Source organism: Microtus pennsylvanicus, chromosome 1 (assembly GCF_037038515.1).
Source record: "Microtus pennsylvanicus isolate mMicPen1 chromosome 1, mMicPen1.hap1, whole genome shotgun sequence".
NCBI lineage: Eukaryota > Metazoa > Chordata > Mammalia > Rodentia > Cricetidae > Microtus > Microtus pennsylvanicus.
The window spans coordinates 79,013,538-79,030,256 of NC_134579.1; the positions used below are offsets into that span (position 1 = coordinate 79,013,538).

At 39.2% G+C, this 16,719-nt stretch overlaps 1 protein-coding gene across 3 annotated transcripts in view; it reads left to right on the plus strand.

The window, feature by feature from the left end:
* Prkdc (protein kinase, DNA-activated, catalytic subunit) overlaps nt 1-16,719 on the plus strand; it is a 170,654-nt gene that overhangs the window by 15,665 nt on the left and 138,270 nt on the right. For all 3 annotated transcript variants that reach the window (XM_075970668.1, XM_075970658.1, XM_075970648.1), the window contains exons 12-22: nt 28-192; nt 2,830-2,998; nt 4,536-4,585; nt 6,216-6,341; nt 8,664-8,816; nt 9,457-9,569; nt 9,898-10,057; nt 11,250-11,336; nt 12,190-12,309; nt 12,872-13,031; nt 15,901-16,007. In XM_075970668.1, coding sequence (XP_075826783.1) covers nt 28-192; nt 2,830-2,998; nt 4,536-4,585; nt 6,216-6,341; nt 8,664-8,816; nt 9,457-9,569; nt 9,898-10,057; nt 11,250-11,336; nt 12,190-12,309; nt 12,872-13,031; nt 15,901-16,007 — 1,410 coding nt within the window. The remainder of the gene's footprint in view (nt 1-27; nt 193-2,829; nt 2,999-4,535; nt 4,586-6,215; nt 6,342-8,663; nt 8,817-9,456; nt 9,570-9,897; nt 10,058-11,249; nt 11,337-12,189; nt 12,310-12,871; nt 13,032-15,900; nt 16,008-16,719) is intronic.

Genomic DNA, 16,719 nt, shown 5'->3' on the forward strand with positions numbered 1-16,719 from the left:
AACATTTCTGTTTTGCCTTTCCTAAAGCCTTGCAAGGTTATAAATGCCAAAGATGTTGACTTCATGTATGTTGAGCTCATTCAGCGCTGTAAACAGATGTTCCTCACCCAGACTGAAGCCAGTGAGGATCATGTTTACCAGATGCCGAGTTTCCTCCAGTCTATTGCAAGTGTCCTGCTTTACCTTGACACAGTAAGTAAATGGTTACACTGAATATGGTTGTAAGTACTTAATTCCCTCTCCACAAGTCATCTTTGTTGTTATTAATGAAAAGCATGTGATTTCTTGGTTCAGTTATCAGCTGCGGAGCTCCTTGATAACAATATAAAATAAATGGATAATTCACCAGAAACTTGCTTGGAGATAACTAATTTTAATTTTTCCAGACAGCAAAATTTAACAAGCACCTATTGTAACTGCTAATTCTTGAAACCAACAGCATTGCTTATATCTGATCAGCTATCCCAAACTTAATAGTATTTCTTCTGACAGTAGTAAAAATCTCAAAGGACTGGTAAGCAACTACTAATGAAAGTTGTGTTTGTAGGCTAACACCATAGTTGCTGTCTTAGAACCTCCCAGGTAGCTGGAAGGAAGGTCTGGGAAGAAGTGAGGCTGCTGGAACTGTCAAGGGTGACTCTTACTTCTGGCCCCATATTGGCTCCAAGACTGCAAAGTAACAGAAGCTTATGGGAGGCAGTAAAGGAGGCGGGACTCACAGGAATTGTAGCTGGTGGAACCAGAGTGTAGCACTGGTGGGCATCAGGAACTAGGGGTGTCTTGATTGTCAGATTGTTTAACCCGGTTTGGAATGCCACAGTTCTGAGCCAGGAACTTTGCGATTGTATTGTATAAAGTAAACCCAAGTAGGAACTATAGCATGATGTGGGTTGGGGTGGAAGGACAGAACCGCTCGCTCTACAAGGAATTTTGAGTCATGTTGGTTCATTTAATGTAGGTACCCCTGTAAACCCCACAACATTTCATCTAGTATTTGTTTCAATAGATTTTTATTGTTATTATCTAAAGCAGGCTTACTAAAACTGTTTCCTTTTGTGATTCTTTTTTGTGAGGGAAATTTTGATGTAATCCTGGGTATATTAAATAGTTCTACAAATCAAACACTTTCTGATAATAAAGCATAGCTAAATTTATCCTAAAATAATTCTTTGGTTTCTGTTTAGTTTAGTCATTTTTTAAAGATGAAAGCAAATTTACATACTAATGAGATAGATTCCTTATACATAAAGATTTAAATCCTGGTTGACTATTTGCTGCTGTAGGATGAACAGTATCTTCAATATTTTTCAGAGTTGATAAATGGTTCTACGTCTACCTGTTCTGAGAATGCTCTTGACATAAATGTGTAGCCCAAAATAGCAGAAGTTTATTTAGGGCCATTTCAGAATTGGAAATGATGTCCTAATCCCAAACCATAATTCATTTAATGATTTTTATAGTGAACCTTAAGTCAGAAACTTAAGCAGAAGTTTTGTGTTGTTTCTTCTTTTTAAAGATTTTATTTATGTTTGTATCTTACACATATATGAATATGTACCATGTGTTTGCCTGGTGTCTAGGGAGTCCAGAAGAATATACCAGATCCCCCGAAACTAGAAAGACAGTTATGAATTACTACATGGGCTCTGGGAACCAAACACTCTGTAAGAACAGCAAGTGTTTCCAAGTGCTGAGTCATGTCTCCAGCTTCAGACAGCATCTTTTAAAGTCAAACATTCTAACACAATATCATTTAAAGATACAGCAATTTGCTACTTATTTGCTGAGGGATGATGGAAAAATATTAAAAAAATTTCATAATTAGCATCATTTTCTTTAAGAGAAAAAAGCAGTTTTTTCTTTAAAAGAAAACAACACGGTTTTGAATTTGAACTAGTGTTTCATGCCGTGCACTACATGGCATGATGCAGAGTGTGTTCAGAACCTAGGATGTGGTAAAGCCATGTGTTACAGCATAGGAAAGCAGCTCTAGAAACAGCTTGGATTCTTCACTTCTTAATTTTGTTAAAAATTTATTTCATGTATGGGTGTTTCGCTGCATGTGTCTGAGCACCATGCGCATGTTGTGTGCACCAGAGGCCAGAAGGGGGCACTAGGTCCCTTGAGCTGCCATGTGCGTGCTGGGAATGGATCTCACTCTGGAAGAGCACAGTGCTCTTCAACTCTGAGATATCGCTCCAGCCCCATACCGCATGTTCTTTATATGTTTGATTTTTTTAAATTAACTTTTAACCTGGATATTTGAAAATGTCTTACTATTCTAATATATCTCATGATATATCAGATTCTGATATATCCCCATAGTTGATTGAATGGCCCCATATTGGATTATAACACACAATTGAAGAAGCTAGAGTTGTGTATATTCTGTGGATCTGAATTCAGGTCCTCATTCACATTATTGACTGAACTATCTTCCCAGCTCCAATATGTTAGGTATCCTATAGTAGATTTATGGACAATAATAATTTTAAAAAACAACAACAGAAAAATAAAACGAAGCAGGAATCTAGAGTAGAAAAAATAAGTGTTAACTTTTCTATCCTTCTAAAATATTCTGATTGCTACTTAGGATACAATTGTGCTGTAAATACCACTCAGTTTATTATGATTTATTGTGGTAGCTGCAACAGTGAATGTTAAGTTTGATAGCTAAGATTACAAGTCAGTTTTCATTTACCTGTGGCTACTTGAGTTCTAATAAATTTGAATATATATATATATATATTTCATATATATATATATATATATATATTTCTTATATTTATTCCCTGTTCTAATTTTGAGTTTTTTCTCCATTTTTGGTAGGTTCCTGAAGTATATACTCCCGTTCTGGAACATCTCATGGTGGTACAGATAGACAGTTTCCCTCAGTACAGCCCCAAAATGCAGCTGGTGTGTTGTAAAGCGATAGTAAAAGTCTTCCTGGCCTTAGCAGAAAAAGGGCCAGTTCACTGGAATTTAATTAGTACTGTGGGTAAGCTTGCCATTTTTGTTCTTATGTTTTTAAGCATTTACCACAATGTTAGTTGATATATTCATAGAAAATCTTGTTCCCTAAGTTTTTGAGTACTTAGTAGTTTTTAGAGAACTTTTCAATTTGATGAATCAAAATCTTTTTCATTATTAGAATTTAGAATCAGTGGTACCTACTATTCTTCTTTAAACAGAATCTTTTGCCAGGAGGTAGTGGTGCACGCCTTTAATCCCAGCACTTGGGAGGCAGAGACAGGCAGATCTCTGTAAGTTTGAGGCCAGCATAGTCTACAGAGTGAGTTCCAGGACAGGCTCTAAAGCTACAGAGAAACCCTGTTTTGAAAAAAAGAAAAGAAGAAAAAACCCACACATTCTTTCATTTATTTATTTTTTTTGTGACAATTTCAAGCATGTAAGCAATGTCTTACTTAGTTACTGTTGTATTTCTGTGAAGAAACACGGTGACCAAGGGTACCTATAAAAGAGAACTTACAGTTTCGGAGTTAGTCCACGATCTTCATGGCAGGGAACATGGTGCTGAAGCAGAATCTAAGAGCTCACATCTGATCCACAAGTTTAGTCAGAGAGGGGACTCGGGGCCTGGCAAGGGATTTTGAAGCCTCAATCCACACCTCCAGGGACACACCTTCTCCAACAAGGCCACACCTTCTAATCCTTCCCACACATTTCTACTATCTGGGGACCAAACATCCAAACATGAATGAGCCTGTGGGTGCCATTCGTATTTAAACCACCACAACCCCAGCTCTTCCTCCCTCTCACACTAACTCCTTCATGGTCTCTATTTTGTTGTTAATAGCCCACTGGGTCCCATTGGTGCAGCCTGTTGCAGTGCTGACTAATTTTGTTGACTGGATTCTGTGAGTTTGTAGACGCCATGTCTGGAGGACAGCATTTCATAGCACGCCTCATCCTCTAGCCCTTACATCCATGTCACCCTTCTTCCAAGATGTTCCCTAAGCCTTGGGTAGTGGTGGTGATGATGTTTAAGGCTGAGAGCTGAATAATTGTTAGTTATCGGCACCTTGACTGGTTGTTGAGTCTCTGCATTAACTGGTGCCTGCTGCAGAGAGACATTTCTCTATAAAAATTCAGGTAAGATGCAGTGCATCCAGAGTCGTGTAGCAGTAGACAAGCATAAGTATTTAAAAGACAGCTTTAGAACATGTACATTTAGCACAGTAACAGTAGTAGAGTTTTCCCCAGGACCTGCACAATGGACATTTTGCCAAGAAACCTTTTTCTTTAAGCATCTTTGACTTCTGAATTTATTCTTATTTTATTTTAGACAAGATCTCACTTTGAGCTCCATAGTTGTCCAGCCTCTACTTCCCATATGCTGGGATTATACATGTGTGTTATTGTACCCACTTTAGTTTCTGATCCTCAGAAGTTCATAATTTAAAACTAAAGATATTAAAAAATTTCAAAAAAATTAAGAGGCAAAATGTTTTTTTATTGAGTGATTGTGTTTCTCAATGTTTCCTTCATTATTCTTTCATTTTCTTCATTTTCAGTGCATCAAGGTTTAATTAGAATATGTTCTAAACCAGTGGTCCTTCAAAAGGTAAATTCTGAATCTAAGGTTTCAAAAACTAGTGTTATTACTGGATGTTAGAAACAGTGTTTTAGGCTGGGCGGTGGTGGTGTACTCCTTTAATCCCAGCATGAGGAAGGCAGAGGCAGATGGATCTCTGTGAGTTTGAGGCTAGCCTGGTCTACAGAATTAGTTCTAGGACTGCCAAGGCTACACTGAGAAACCCTGTCTTGAAAAATTAAAAAGAAAGAAAAGAAACAGTGTTTAGCATGTAAATGTATTAAAACCTTTCTTTGTTTTAACTTTCACTACCCCTTTCTTGAGAGTCTCCAGTATGCCACGTTGGCCCATGTTGGCTTTGAACTTGCCATGTAGTCTCCAGTATGTCTTGCTGGCCCATGCTGGCTTTGAACTTGGCATGTAGCCAAGGATCACTTTGAACTCCCAATATTCTCTCCTGTAATTCATGAATGCTAGGATTATAGGTGTGCACCAGAATGCCACATTTATGTAGTGCTGGGGATGGAAGTCAGGATTTGTGCATACTAGGTGAGCAATCTGCCAATCAAGCCACATTTCCAGCTAATTCATGTCTTCTGTTTTGAAATTTCATGTATAAAACCAACCTGTTAGATGAATATACTTCTAAGGAATAAAATTATGTTACATACATTTTATAACATGAATTCTAATTGTTCTTAATAAAAACCCAGAGTGAGATATTAGGGGGTGAAAGCTGAGAGATGGCGAAGCAGAAGAGCCAGCCACTAGAGAGACCTTCTACTTCTACCAATGCTCAGACCTCAGGGTTGATCCTGTCCTCAGACTGTGTCCTCAGGCTGCATCTCCAGACTGTATCTGTCTCCACCGCACCTCAGACTGCACTGAGCTCTTGTCTGCTCTCACTTTATATTCCTCTCTGTGCAGCCATATCCCTTCCAGTAGCCACCTCCCTAGTGCTGGAATTAAAGGCTTAGGATACTGGGATTAAAGGTGTGAACCATCACTGCCTGGCCTCTATGTCTTACCTCTGCACTCTGATCTTCAGACAAGTTTTATTTGTTAAACACCAAATATCACTGCAACACTTTAAATTTTTTCTTCCAGTGTGTGTGTGTGTGTGTGTGTGTGTGTGTGTGTGTGTGTGTGTACGTGTGTGTATGTGCGCATATGTGAGCATGCACGCATGCACACACGTGCATGTGTGTGTGTGTGCATGCTTGTGGAGGTCAGAAGAAACACTCAGGATTTAGTTCTCTTCCACCATATGGGTTCCAGGAATCGAACACAGGTCATCAGGCTTGATAGCAAATGCCTTTACCTGCTGAGGCATCCTCCTGTTCCTGTTCCTGCTGAGGCATCCTCCTGTTCCTGTTACTACATCTTTACAAAGAAAGCTGTTTTTTCTCTTATAATCTAGGAAACATAAAAGTGTGTAGAATTTAGAGGCGCATGAATGGAATGAGAGATTGGATCACTTAAGAGGAGGGATGATTTGTAGTGGACTTAAAAGGTGCATTAAAGCTACATTTATTGACTACAGATACTGACTTAACCTTTTTAGTCTTAGTTTAGAAAATTCTGCTAAGTTGCTCGTGTTCTGACAGCAGCGGCCTCATGTGTCTCCCAGTTAATAATGGGTTGTTTTCTTCCTCTCCAGGATGTGGAGTCCAAGTCGGATAACCAATGGGCCTCAGGGGAAGTCAGAACGGGCAAGTGGAAAGTGCCCACGTACAAAGACTATGTGGATCTTTTTCAGCATCTTTTAAGCTGTGACCAGATGACGGTAAAAATTTTAAATGTGTATATTCTTATTACCCTTCCTTATCTGGGAACTTGCCACATATTGTTGTGGCAGTCAGAGGACAAATTTTAAGAGTCAGTTTTATCCTTTCACTGAGATCAAACTCAGAGATCAAACTCAGGTTGCAAGGCTGGGGACAAAGGCTTTTTTTTTTTACTTAGCCATCTCTCTAACCTTTTTGTTGTTGTTGTTCTGTTTTTTTGTTTTTGTTTTTTGAAAGAGGATCTAATATTGCGCTAAGAATCACCTTGAACTACTGATAAAATTTCAAAGCTAGCCAGGTGGTGGTGGCACGCGCCTTTAATCCCAGCACAGGCAGAGGTAGGTGGATCTCTGTGAGTTCAGGCCAGCCTGGTCTACAAGAGCTAGTTCCTGGACAGGCTTCAAAGCCACAGAGAAACCCTATCTCAAAAAAACAAACAAACTAAAAGCTATTTTTTGTTTTTCTTTTGGTTTTTCGAGACAGGGTTTCCCTGTGGTTTTGGAATAAAAGCTATTAAAGTACTCTATTTCTCTTCTTTATTTAGAGACTCCACTAAATCAATACAAACCAAAACCAAGCAGACAAGACACCATGTCTCAGAAACACAAAACAAAACATCTCCATAGTTACAGAGGTGTCTTTCTCACGGTATCTGTGCTGTGATAAAACACTGTGACCAAAAACAGCTTGGAGAGGAAAGGGTTTATTTCACGTGACATTTCCTCATCATAGTCCGTCCCTGAGGGAAGTTAGGACAGGGACCTGCAGGCAGGAAGCAGAGCAGAGGTCATGAACGCTGCTTACTGTCTTGCTACTCACGGCTTATTCAGCCTTTTTTTTTTTTTATGTGGTACATGTCCACTTATGCAGGGGTGGCCCTGCCCACAGCTATCTGGGCCCTCCCACTGTATCAATTATAAATCAAGAAAATGCCCTACATACAGATTTGCCTACAGGCCAGTCCTTTGGAGACATTTTCTCAATTACAGTTCCTTCTTCCTAGATGACCCTAGCTTGCGTCAAGTTGATATAAAAACTAGTAAGAACAGATGTAAGACTTTTCAGGATTTTGTTTTACTAACTTTTAAAAGTTCTTAAAGCATATTTAAAATGGTGTAAGTCAAGGCAATTGAAAGTAAAACCAGAAGTACGTGAAATGAGGGCCAGTGATAACACTCAGTACTAAAGCATTTGTCTAACATGCAAACAAATCCTGGTTTTGTTCTTCAGCATTGCAAAAGTAAAATAGTTTTTAAAAATCTTCCTCGTAGCAGGACGGTTATGATCTTTCTCTCTCCCCCACTTAGTCTGCCCCTCTTTCTTTAGCTATTTCTTTCTCTGTCTTTCCCTTCTTCTCTCCTCCCCTACCCACTCTCTTCCTCCTGGGAATTAAACCCAGGGCCTCGAGTGTGCTAAGCACATTTTTTCACTGTTGTCTTTGCTGAGTGGATAAATCCAGTTCATTTAATAATCCTGAGGGGTTGGTGTGCATTAGTTACTTACATTGTTGGACCCTAGAGTCCAGTCACCAAGGAAGAGGAGTCGCCCTCCAGAGACAGTCTCTCACCACCACAGCTGATGTAAAAGCATGAGGATTTTATTAAAACTGTCATAACGGGGTCTTTCAGCACTAGAGGCCAGAAAGACCCCAAATCGCTGGTACAGGCTATTTTTAAAGCAATAAGCCACAGAAGGAAGGGGGGCGTCTGGGGGTTGTTCTTTAACTATTATGATTGGCTTATTTAAAAAAGGCTATTACCAATAATTGGCTGGAGAGTGGTTGCCAGATTAGATGAGGTAAAGGGAAACTTCTGAGGGTCACTTTGCCCCTTTCCCTGGGACTAAGTCAAAACAGCAGTAACTGAGTCAACACCTAAGGGTTATCTTGCCCCTATTCAGGGAGATGGAAAGGTCCCAACATCTCAGTTTGTGCATGCATAGCTGCTATGCCCTTGGTTCCCAGGGGAGGAGGGGAAGTACTGAGAGGGTTCAGAAATGGCTTCAGAATTGTCTTAAAGTTTTACCATATCACTTGTATTAGAATAATGCCTCTGTGTAATACATTCTGGTCTACAGAGCAAGTTCCAGGACAGGCTCCAAAGTTAAGCAAAGAAAGACTTATCTTTTTTGTTTGTTTGTTTTTGAGACAGGGTTTCTGTGTGTGTAACAGCCCAGCTGTCCTGGTTTAGCTCTTTAGACCAGACTGGCCTTGAAGTCACCGAGATCCACTGGCCTCTGCCTCCTAAGTACTGGGATTAAAGGCACTGCCACTACCACTCTGGCACAGATTTTGAAGTCTTTAAATTTTTCTTTATTTACAGGATTTTATTTTAGCAGATGAAACATTTCTCTTTGTGAATTCCTCCCTTAAAAGTTTGAATCATTTACTCTATGATGAATTTATAAGATCAGTTTTGAAGATTGTGGAAAAATTGGATCTTACACTGGAGAAACAGACTGTTGGAGAGCATGAGGTTAGAAATTTTTTTCAACAATAATTTTGCATTGTTTAAGTCCCAACTCTTTGCATGCTCAGGACCATAGTACATCTCTAAGGGAGAAAGGAAAATGGGGTTCTTTGCAATGATATGTGCCATAGGTGTTTTTCTGTTGCATATAACCCAATGCATAGAATGTGTTACCAACAGATTATTCAAAAAGTGATTTGTATGCATAGAACGTCAAACATTTTTTTACTCAGGTGTGGTACCACTTGTCTGTTAACAGCATTTGAGAAAGCAGGAAGATGATGAGTTCAAGGCAAGCCTGGGTTACCAAATGAGAATCTGTCTCAGTAAACCTACATGTGGCCAGCACTCATGCTAGGTCGCTCACAACTACCTGTAGTTCCACCTCCAGGGAATCCAGCACCCTCTTTTGGCCTCTACAGGCACCCATACATACATAATATACCATAGACAGAAACACACAAATGAAAGTAAAAATAAGTCTATTTTTAAGACTATTCAGCTAAGCCCTTGAGGACTCAATTATGTCTTCCTCACTTCTGCATTCTTTCCTTATAAATCAGTTCTATGTGACAATTTCATTGGAACGTTTTTTGTTGAATGATATGTTAAATACAACAATTCTTGCTTTGGGACAATTTTTCAGGATGGAAGCACAACTGCTGTTTGGGTGATCCCAACTTCAGATCCAGCTGCTAATTTGCAACCTACTAAACCAAAAGACTTTTCAGCTTTCATTAACCTGGTGGAGTTTTGCAGGTATTTTGTAGAATTTTAATTCTTTAAGAATGTTATCAGTTTGTTACCCCTAACAGAAGTGACCTCTTATATAAATGTAAGAGTTGAAATCATCAAAAATTGCTTCTGTCAACTTTTAAAATATTCTTAGCAGTTTAGACTTAGCTTTTTTTTCCCTGAAAAGTTGTAAGACCTCAGGCAGGAAAAAAGGAGCATATATATCTTTAAAGGTGTTACAGTGTCAAAAAATGTGATAAGTGAAATTGTCCATCATTCTTAAAATCTCATAATTTTAAAGCTGAATAAGAATAGGATGAAAATTTCTTCCTTAAATATTTTGTTTTTGTAGGGAGATTCTTCCTAAGAAACAAATAAGACTTTTTGAGCCGTGGGTACACTCATTTGCATATGAGTTAATTTTACAGTCTACACGGTTGCCACTCATCAGTGGTTTCTACAAATTACTTTCTATTGCAGTGAAAAATGCCAGGAAAATAAAATATTTTGAGGTAAGTGTTTCTGGGGTCCTGAACAATTGTTACGTTTCTTTTAAACTTCTTGTATAAGTTTACAGGGAGGGTGCTTATAAAATGTGTAGTTTTAAAGTCTAGTTTACTTTTTTATTTCTTAAAGATTTATTTATTTATCGTATATGTGAGTGCACTGTCTGCATGTATGCATGTTTTTATGCCAGAAGAGGGTACTAGATCTCATTACGGATGGTTGTGAGCCACCATGTGGTTGTTGGGAAGTGAACTCAGGACCTCTAGAAGAGCAACCAAGTGCTCTTAACCACTGAGCTATCCCTCCAGCCCCTTAAAGTCTAATTTTAATAATTGAAAAACTGATATGTAAATGTTAATTCAAAGACTCTTAAAAGGTTATTAGCATTTTCTACTCTTTTTGTATCCTCGTTTTCTTTAAAATTATTTGTTTGTTTTATCAGGACAGGGTTTTTCTTTATTAACTGCCCTGACTGTCCTGGAACTTCTTTGTAGCCCAGGCTGGCCTTGAATTTACAGAGATCTGTCTGCCTCTGCTTCCAAGTGCCTGACTTCTACTCTGATTTTTGTTTTGTTTTGTTTTGTTTTGTTTTTCAAAACAGGGTTTCTTTGTGTAACAACCCTTGCTGTCCTGGAACTCACTTTATAGACCAGGCTAGCCTCGAACTCACAGAGATCTGCCTACCTCATCCTCCCGAGTGCTGGGATTAAAGGCATCTACTCTGAATCTTAAATACCTTTGTAAGAGTCTTCTAATTCAGAGTGATCCTGTCACCAAAGTATTACTCTAGAGGCCTCAGGTTTTCTTAAGACTTAGCTAATCAGAGGCTCCTCAGGCTGCAGACATCTGTGTTCCTGACCCTTTAAGTGACTTGGTGCCCTGAAATTCGGGGATGACTTAGGTTGTAAAGCTGAGGTTCCTGTTGGTCACACAGAAGCCTGGAGTGTAGCCAACATTGTTTTTCACTGGAAGATGAGGAAGGGATGCATGCGTATGGCTTTTGGACCGTCCTCAACCCTCTCCCCTACTTTGTTTCTACTGGGATGCACCCTGGAACTGAGTCTCCATCTTCTCCAAACTAGAATCTGCAAACATGAAATGGATGCATCCTCTGGGCAAAGATTGAGAACTGGCAGACATGGGTGTGGAAGTACTTGATTCTTGCTTAGCATACTAATTTGCTATTTTATTTGACAGGGAGTTAGCCCAAAGAGTCTGAAGCATTCTTCTGAAGATCCAGAAAAGTATTCTTGCTTTGCTTTATTTGCAAAATTTGGCAAAGAGGTAATATTTAAGTATTCTATCTTAATGTATTTCAGGATATTCTTAAATTAGTGTATAGTGAAAAAAATCCTAATGATCATCAGTGACACAGTTTTTTTAGTTTTGTTTGTTTGCGACAGGGTTTCATTGTGCAGCCTTAACTGGCTTGGAACTAACTATGTAAACCAGGCTATCCTTGAATTCATAGAGCTCTGCTTGCCTCTGCCTCCTTTAATACTAGCTAGCATCAAAGGGGAGTGCCATCAGGTCAGCTTTTTTTTTTTTTGGTAGAATACATTTCTGTGTGTTTATGGGTGCTTGTGTGTCATGGTACACATATGGATATTAGATGGTAAATTGCAGGACCTCGTTCTCTCCTTTCACCATGTGGATTCTAAACTCAGGTCATCAGAACCCACATGGCAACTCACCATCTTCTGTAGCTCCAGTTCCAGGGTACCCAACACCCTCATATAGATATACATGCAGGCAAAACCCCAATACAGCACATAAATTTAAAAAAAAAAGCTCTTAAATTTTTGGAAAATAATTCAGCTGAGTGATGACAATTCAAATATAGTTCTTATTGTCCTATATTGATAAATAATTGTTGCTAGTAATGGGTTTTATTACAACATTTTTGTATCTAACTATAATGTACCTTGATCATACCTCACCCCTTTCCTTCTCTTTTCATATAAGGGGAATAGGTGCTTAAGTGAACTTTTTCTGAGAATTAGCGTTTTGTTTTACAATCATGACAAATAAAGGCCACATGGTGGTTTTTCACACTTTAGAAGAGGGCAAATATTAATTTCCTAATTGTAAGCTATATTCAGATACACAGCTTGTTTGTGTGTCTTCTCTCGTTAAGGTATCAGTTAAAATGAAGCAGTACAAGGATGAACTTTTGGCCTCCTGTTTAACCTTTGTTCTGTCCTTGCCACATGACATCATTGAACTTGATGTTAGAGCTTATGTTCCTGCATTGCAGGTAGGTGTGTTTTTTTACTTTTATCACCACTTTGTTTACTAGAAGACTTGGAAATATTACGATTAAAGCAGGGGGTCACCTAGCAGCCTCTGTTTGAACACTTCTAGCTGTGAGGCTTTGAGTATCAGAGGTATCTCTGCTCTTCCTTTACAAATTGACCTGAGAATTAGGTCTTACATGTGCTGAAAGCCTGCAGTAAATCTCCAGCCATGGACCACTGTCCCTTGTTTTCCTCTGGTGATTTGAACTGTGCCTACTTACAACCTTTAGTAGTTTCTAGGGGCTAGCAATAAAAACATACCCATTAGAAACCGTAAAATGGGGCTGGAAAGATAGTTCAAAGGTTAAGGGCTGCTCTTCCAGAGGTCTGAGTTCAATTCCCAGCAACCTCATTATGATGAAATTTGATTCCCTCTTCTGGTGTGCAGGCAAAATGCAGACAGAACACTGTATGTATAATAAATACATCTTTAAAAAAAACTGTAAAATAATTGGCTTTTGTTTCTGTAAGTTTTAACTTCCTGTTTTAATTTTTCTTGTTTGTATTGACATATATATATAGATGGCCTTCAAACTGGGCCTGAGCCATATGCCTCTGGCAGAAGTAGGTCTGCATGCCCTTGAAGAGTGGTCGGTTCACATTAATAAGTCTATAATGCAACCTTTCTACAAAGACATTCTCCCCTGCCTTGATGGATACCTTAAAACTTCAATCTTGCCAGGTAAGTCTTACAGAAATCTGGATGCATTTCTTTTTTTTTTTTTTTTTTTTTGGTTTTTCGAGACAGGGTTTCTCTGTAGCTTTGTGCCTGTCCTGGAACTAGCTCTTGTAGACCAGGCTGGTCTCGAACTCACAGAGATCCGCCTGCCTCTGCCTCCCGAGTGCTGGGATTGAAGGCGTGCGCCACTACTGCCCGGCTTGGATGCATTTCATAAATAAAATTGCAGTGATAATAAAGTTAGATTATTAGTATTCTTTCCAACTTGTGAAGTTTCAACATAGAATATTCAAAATCTGTTTGATTTTTCTTTCAATTTGTCCTTTCTTGGATGATTAATTTTGTAAACTGGAAGGAAACTGAAGTAGGTTTTTTTTTGAGATTATAATTTAATTACAAGATTCCTTCCTTTCCTTTGCTCCCTCCAGATCCACCAATATGCCCTTCTCCACTCTCCTTCAAATGCCTGACCTCTTTTTGTACATATGTACATACATGTATATTTCTAAATATAACCTGTTGTTTACATAATGTTACTTGTATGTAAATTATTATGGCTGACCATTTGGCACTGAACAATGAATTGGTGTGCTATTCCTTGGGAAGACCACCTCTCCCAGCTTTTCTCAATTGCATGAAATTTCTTTTATAGGGTTGAAGCTATGTGGACTTTTCTCTGTTCAGTTTGACATATTTGTTAATGTAATTCTTATTCAGTTAATATTAGGCCAGTCATGTGGGTGAAGTCTTTATGTGTGTAGCTTCTGCTATTGCTAGGAGACATGATAGTATAGCAAAACTTACTGATCCTCTGGCTATTATAATCCTTCTGCCCTCTTTTCTATGGTATTCCCTGAGCCCTTGGTGTGGTAGTGCTTTGTAGATGTATCCATTGGAATTAGTCTCCAAAATTCCGCATTATGATTGGTTGTGGTTTTCTGTAGTAGTCTGTTTATTGCAAAGACAAATTTCTCTGGTAAAGGTTGAAGACTATACTTAGTTGTTGTAAAAGGACAAGTGTTTATAGTTTGTTGTTAAGGTTTATGCTGGTTTAGTAAGTTAGTGGCTATGGGATTCTTCTCCAGTGACATTGACTTCACGGGCACTGAGTAGTTAGCGAGGTTTTAGAACCAGACTGGTACCCCTCTTGTGTTGTATTTGTAACTTTAAGCATCGCATGTTTTGGGCTTTTCTAATGTTTTCTCGTGATCAGGTTCAGGTTAATGAGGTGGTGTTCCTCCCTTGAAACCCGTCCTACTCTCAAGAGTTTTCTCACTTTTCCTTAATGAGTTTAAATGTGTTCTACTTGGAAAAAAACAAAAAAAAAGGATAGGCGTTTGAGATAGCGCAGTGGTCAGTAACCTCCCAGGCTTATGACTTCAGTTCAATCCCCTGGACCCACATGGAGAGAACCAAGCATGTTGTCTTCTGACCACCACATGCATGCTGTGACACATGTGCCCACTACCATAAAAATCACAGCTCTCATCATCTTTTGTTGTAGTTGTTTTTGGGGGGTTGGTGGGGTAGAACAGGGTTTCTCTTTGTAGCCCTGACTGTCCTGAAACTAGTTCTGTAGACCAGGCTGGCCTTGAACTCACAGAGGTTCACCTGCCTCTGCCTCCCAGGTGCTGGGATTAAAGGTGTTCTCCATCAATGACCGGCTTCTCATAGTTCTCATCTTCAAGGGAAGTAAGAGAGTTTATTCTGGAACCATATTGAGTGACTATGGACTGGGAACACAGCTTCAAGTTACCCCAAATTTCATGTTCTAGTATGGAAGCAGTTTCACAGTTTTTATAGTTTTATGGAACAGGAAAAGTAAAAAATCACAAGCTTAAAATACAGTGGTGGGTCCATGAGAGAGGTGGTTCCAGAGAGATGGGAGAAGCATCCCATACGCCCCAGATGCTCTCTGATGTCATTCTTAGCATGTGGATCGTAGAAAGAAGTTGCTTAGTGAGCCAAAGGTTCTAAAAGGTTTTTACGTATTGTCACAAGATAATAGTTCTGATGAGGCAGAGTGGCATTCTGGTGGGCCAGAGTAGCCCAGGATAAAGTAACCAGCCTCTGGCCTGCAACACTCCAACCTCTCCGTGGTACTGACATTCTAATCAGCCAGTCGTTCTCTGCAGCCGGATTCCTTTCAGGAGTCTACATCCACAGTCCACCCCAAGTAAAGGAAATTATTGCTCCTCTTGAAAGCTTCTCCCACAGTAGTTTTAGGGCCTGTTCATTCACAGTTCTTCCTGAATTGTTTATTACTGTGATAGATACAGAATGATAGATTCTACTTCCATTTCTTCTTTTGTCCAATTTGGCATTCTTCTAGAAGAAATAACTTTCCCTTTTCCCTCCTGTTCGGACATAAGGATCCTTAAGATTTCAAGGATTTGATTATGAGGCTTGGATTGTTATAGATCTGGCTATGTCTAAGGTGGCGGGGGGGACTAACTCCTGCCCCTACAAAATGGTTCGGGCTCTTTTAAGTACAGGTTTACCCAAGCCCAGTAGAGCTTCTTCTGATGGTCAGTGATATTCAAAAAACAGCTAATCTAAATATTTTTTGTTCTAGAGGGACTTTTTTTTGAAGATTTATTCATTTATTATTTCTGTCTGCATGTCTGCCTTCACACCAGAAGAGGGCACTATATCTCATTACAGATGGTTTTGAGCCACCATTGGTTGCTGGGAATTGAACTCAGGATCTCTGGAAGAGCAGCCAGTGCTCTTAGCTGCTAAGTCATCACTCCAGCCCTTGTTCTAAAGTTTAAGTTTTGAAATCATATTTTAAATAACCAAGACCTTAATGTTTCTATTTCACAATGTAGTACGAGTGATCTTAAGATCTTGTTGTTGTTTACTCCCTTAGATGAAACCAAGAGCCATTGGGAAGTATCAGCACTTTCTCGAGCTGCCCAGAAGGGATTTAATAAAAATGTATTGAAACATCTGAAAAGGACAACAAATATTTCACCAGTAAGAAATCCTTTGTCTTTGCTTTCCCTTAAGACACTCCCTGGTACCACCTTCTGTCACAGCTCTGTTGCTGTGAAGAGACACCATAACCACAGCAACTCTTACAATAAAAGAAAGTTTCAATTCAGAGTGAGTCCATTTTCGTCATGATAGGGAGAATGGTAGCACACAGGCAGACATGGTGCTGTGGAAATAGCTGAGAGTTCTACATCTGGATCAGCAGGCAGCAGGAGGAGAGAGACACGACTTGTGAGCTCTGTGATTTCTGTGAATAAAACAAAAGCCCTCTGCACTAGTGTAAAGCAGGCTCACTCTTTGGAGGGTTTTGAAGACTAATTTTCATAAAAGTACGTTGTTTTTAACATAATGTTGGGGTAGTGTTTTTTTTAAATGATACCTGTTTTAAAATTTTAATTTCTAATGCAGTATTTAAGAGTGTGACCCATAGGGGCTGGAGAGATGGCTCAGAGGTTAAGAGTATTGCCTGCTCTTCCAAAGGTCCTGAGTTCAATTCTTCCAAAGGTCCTGAGTTCAATTCCCAGCAACCGCGTGGTGGCTCACAACCATCTGTAATGAGGTCTGGTGCCCTCTTCTGGCCTTCAGGCACAACGCAGAAAGAATATTGTATACATAATAAATAAATAAATATTAAAAAAAAAAAGAGTGTGACCCATATAAACCAAAGATCTTCGGGAGTTCTTGGTACTCTTTG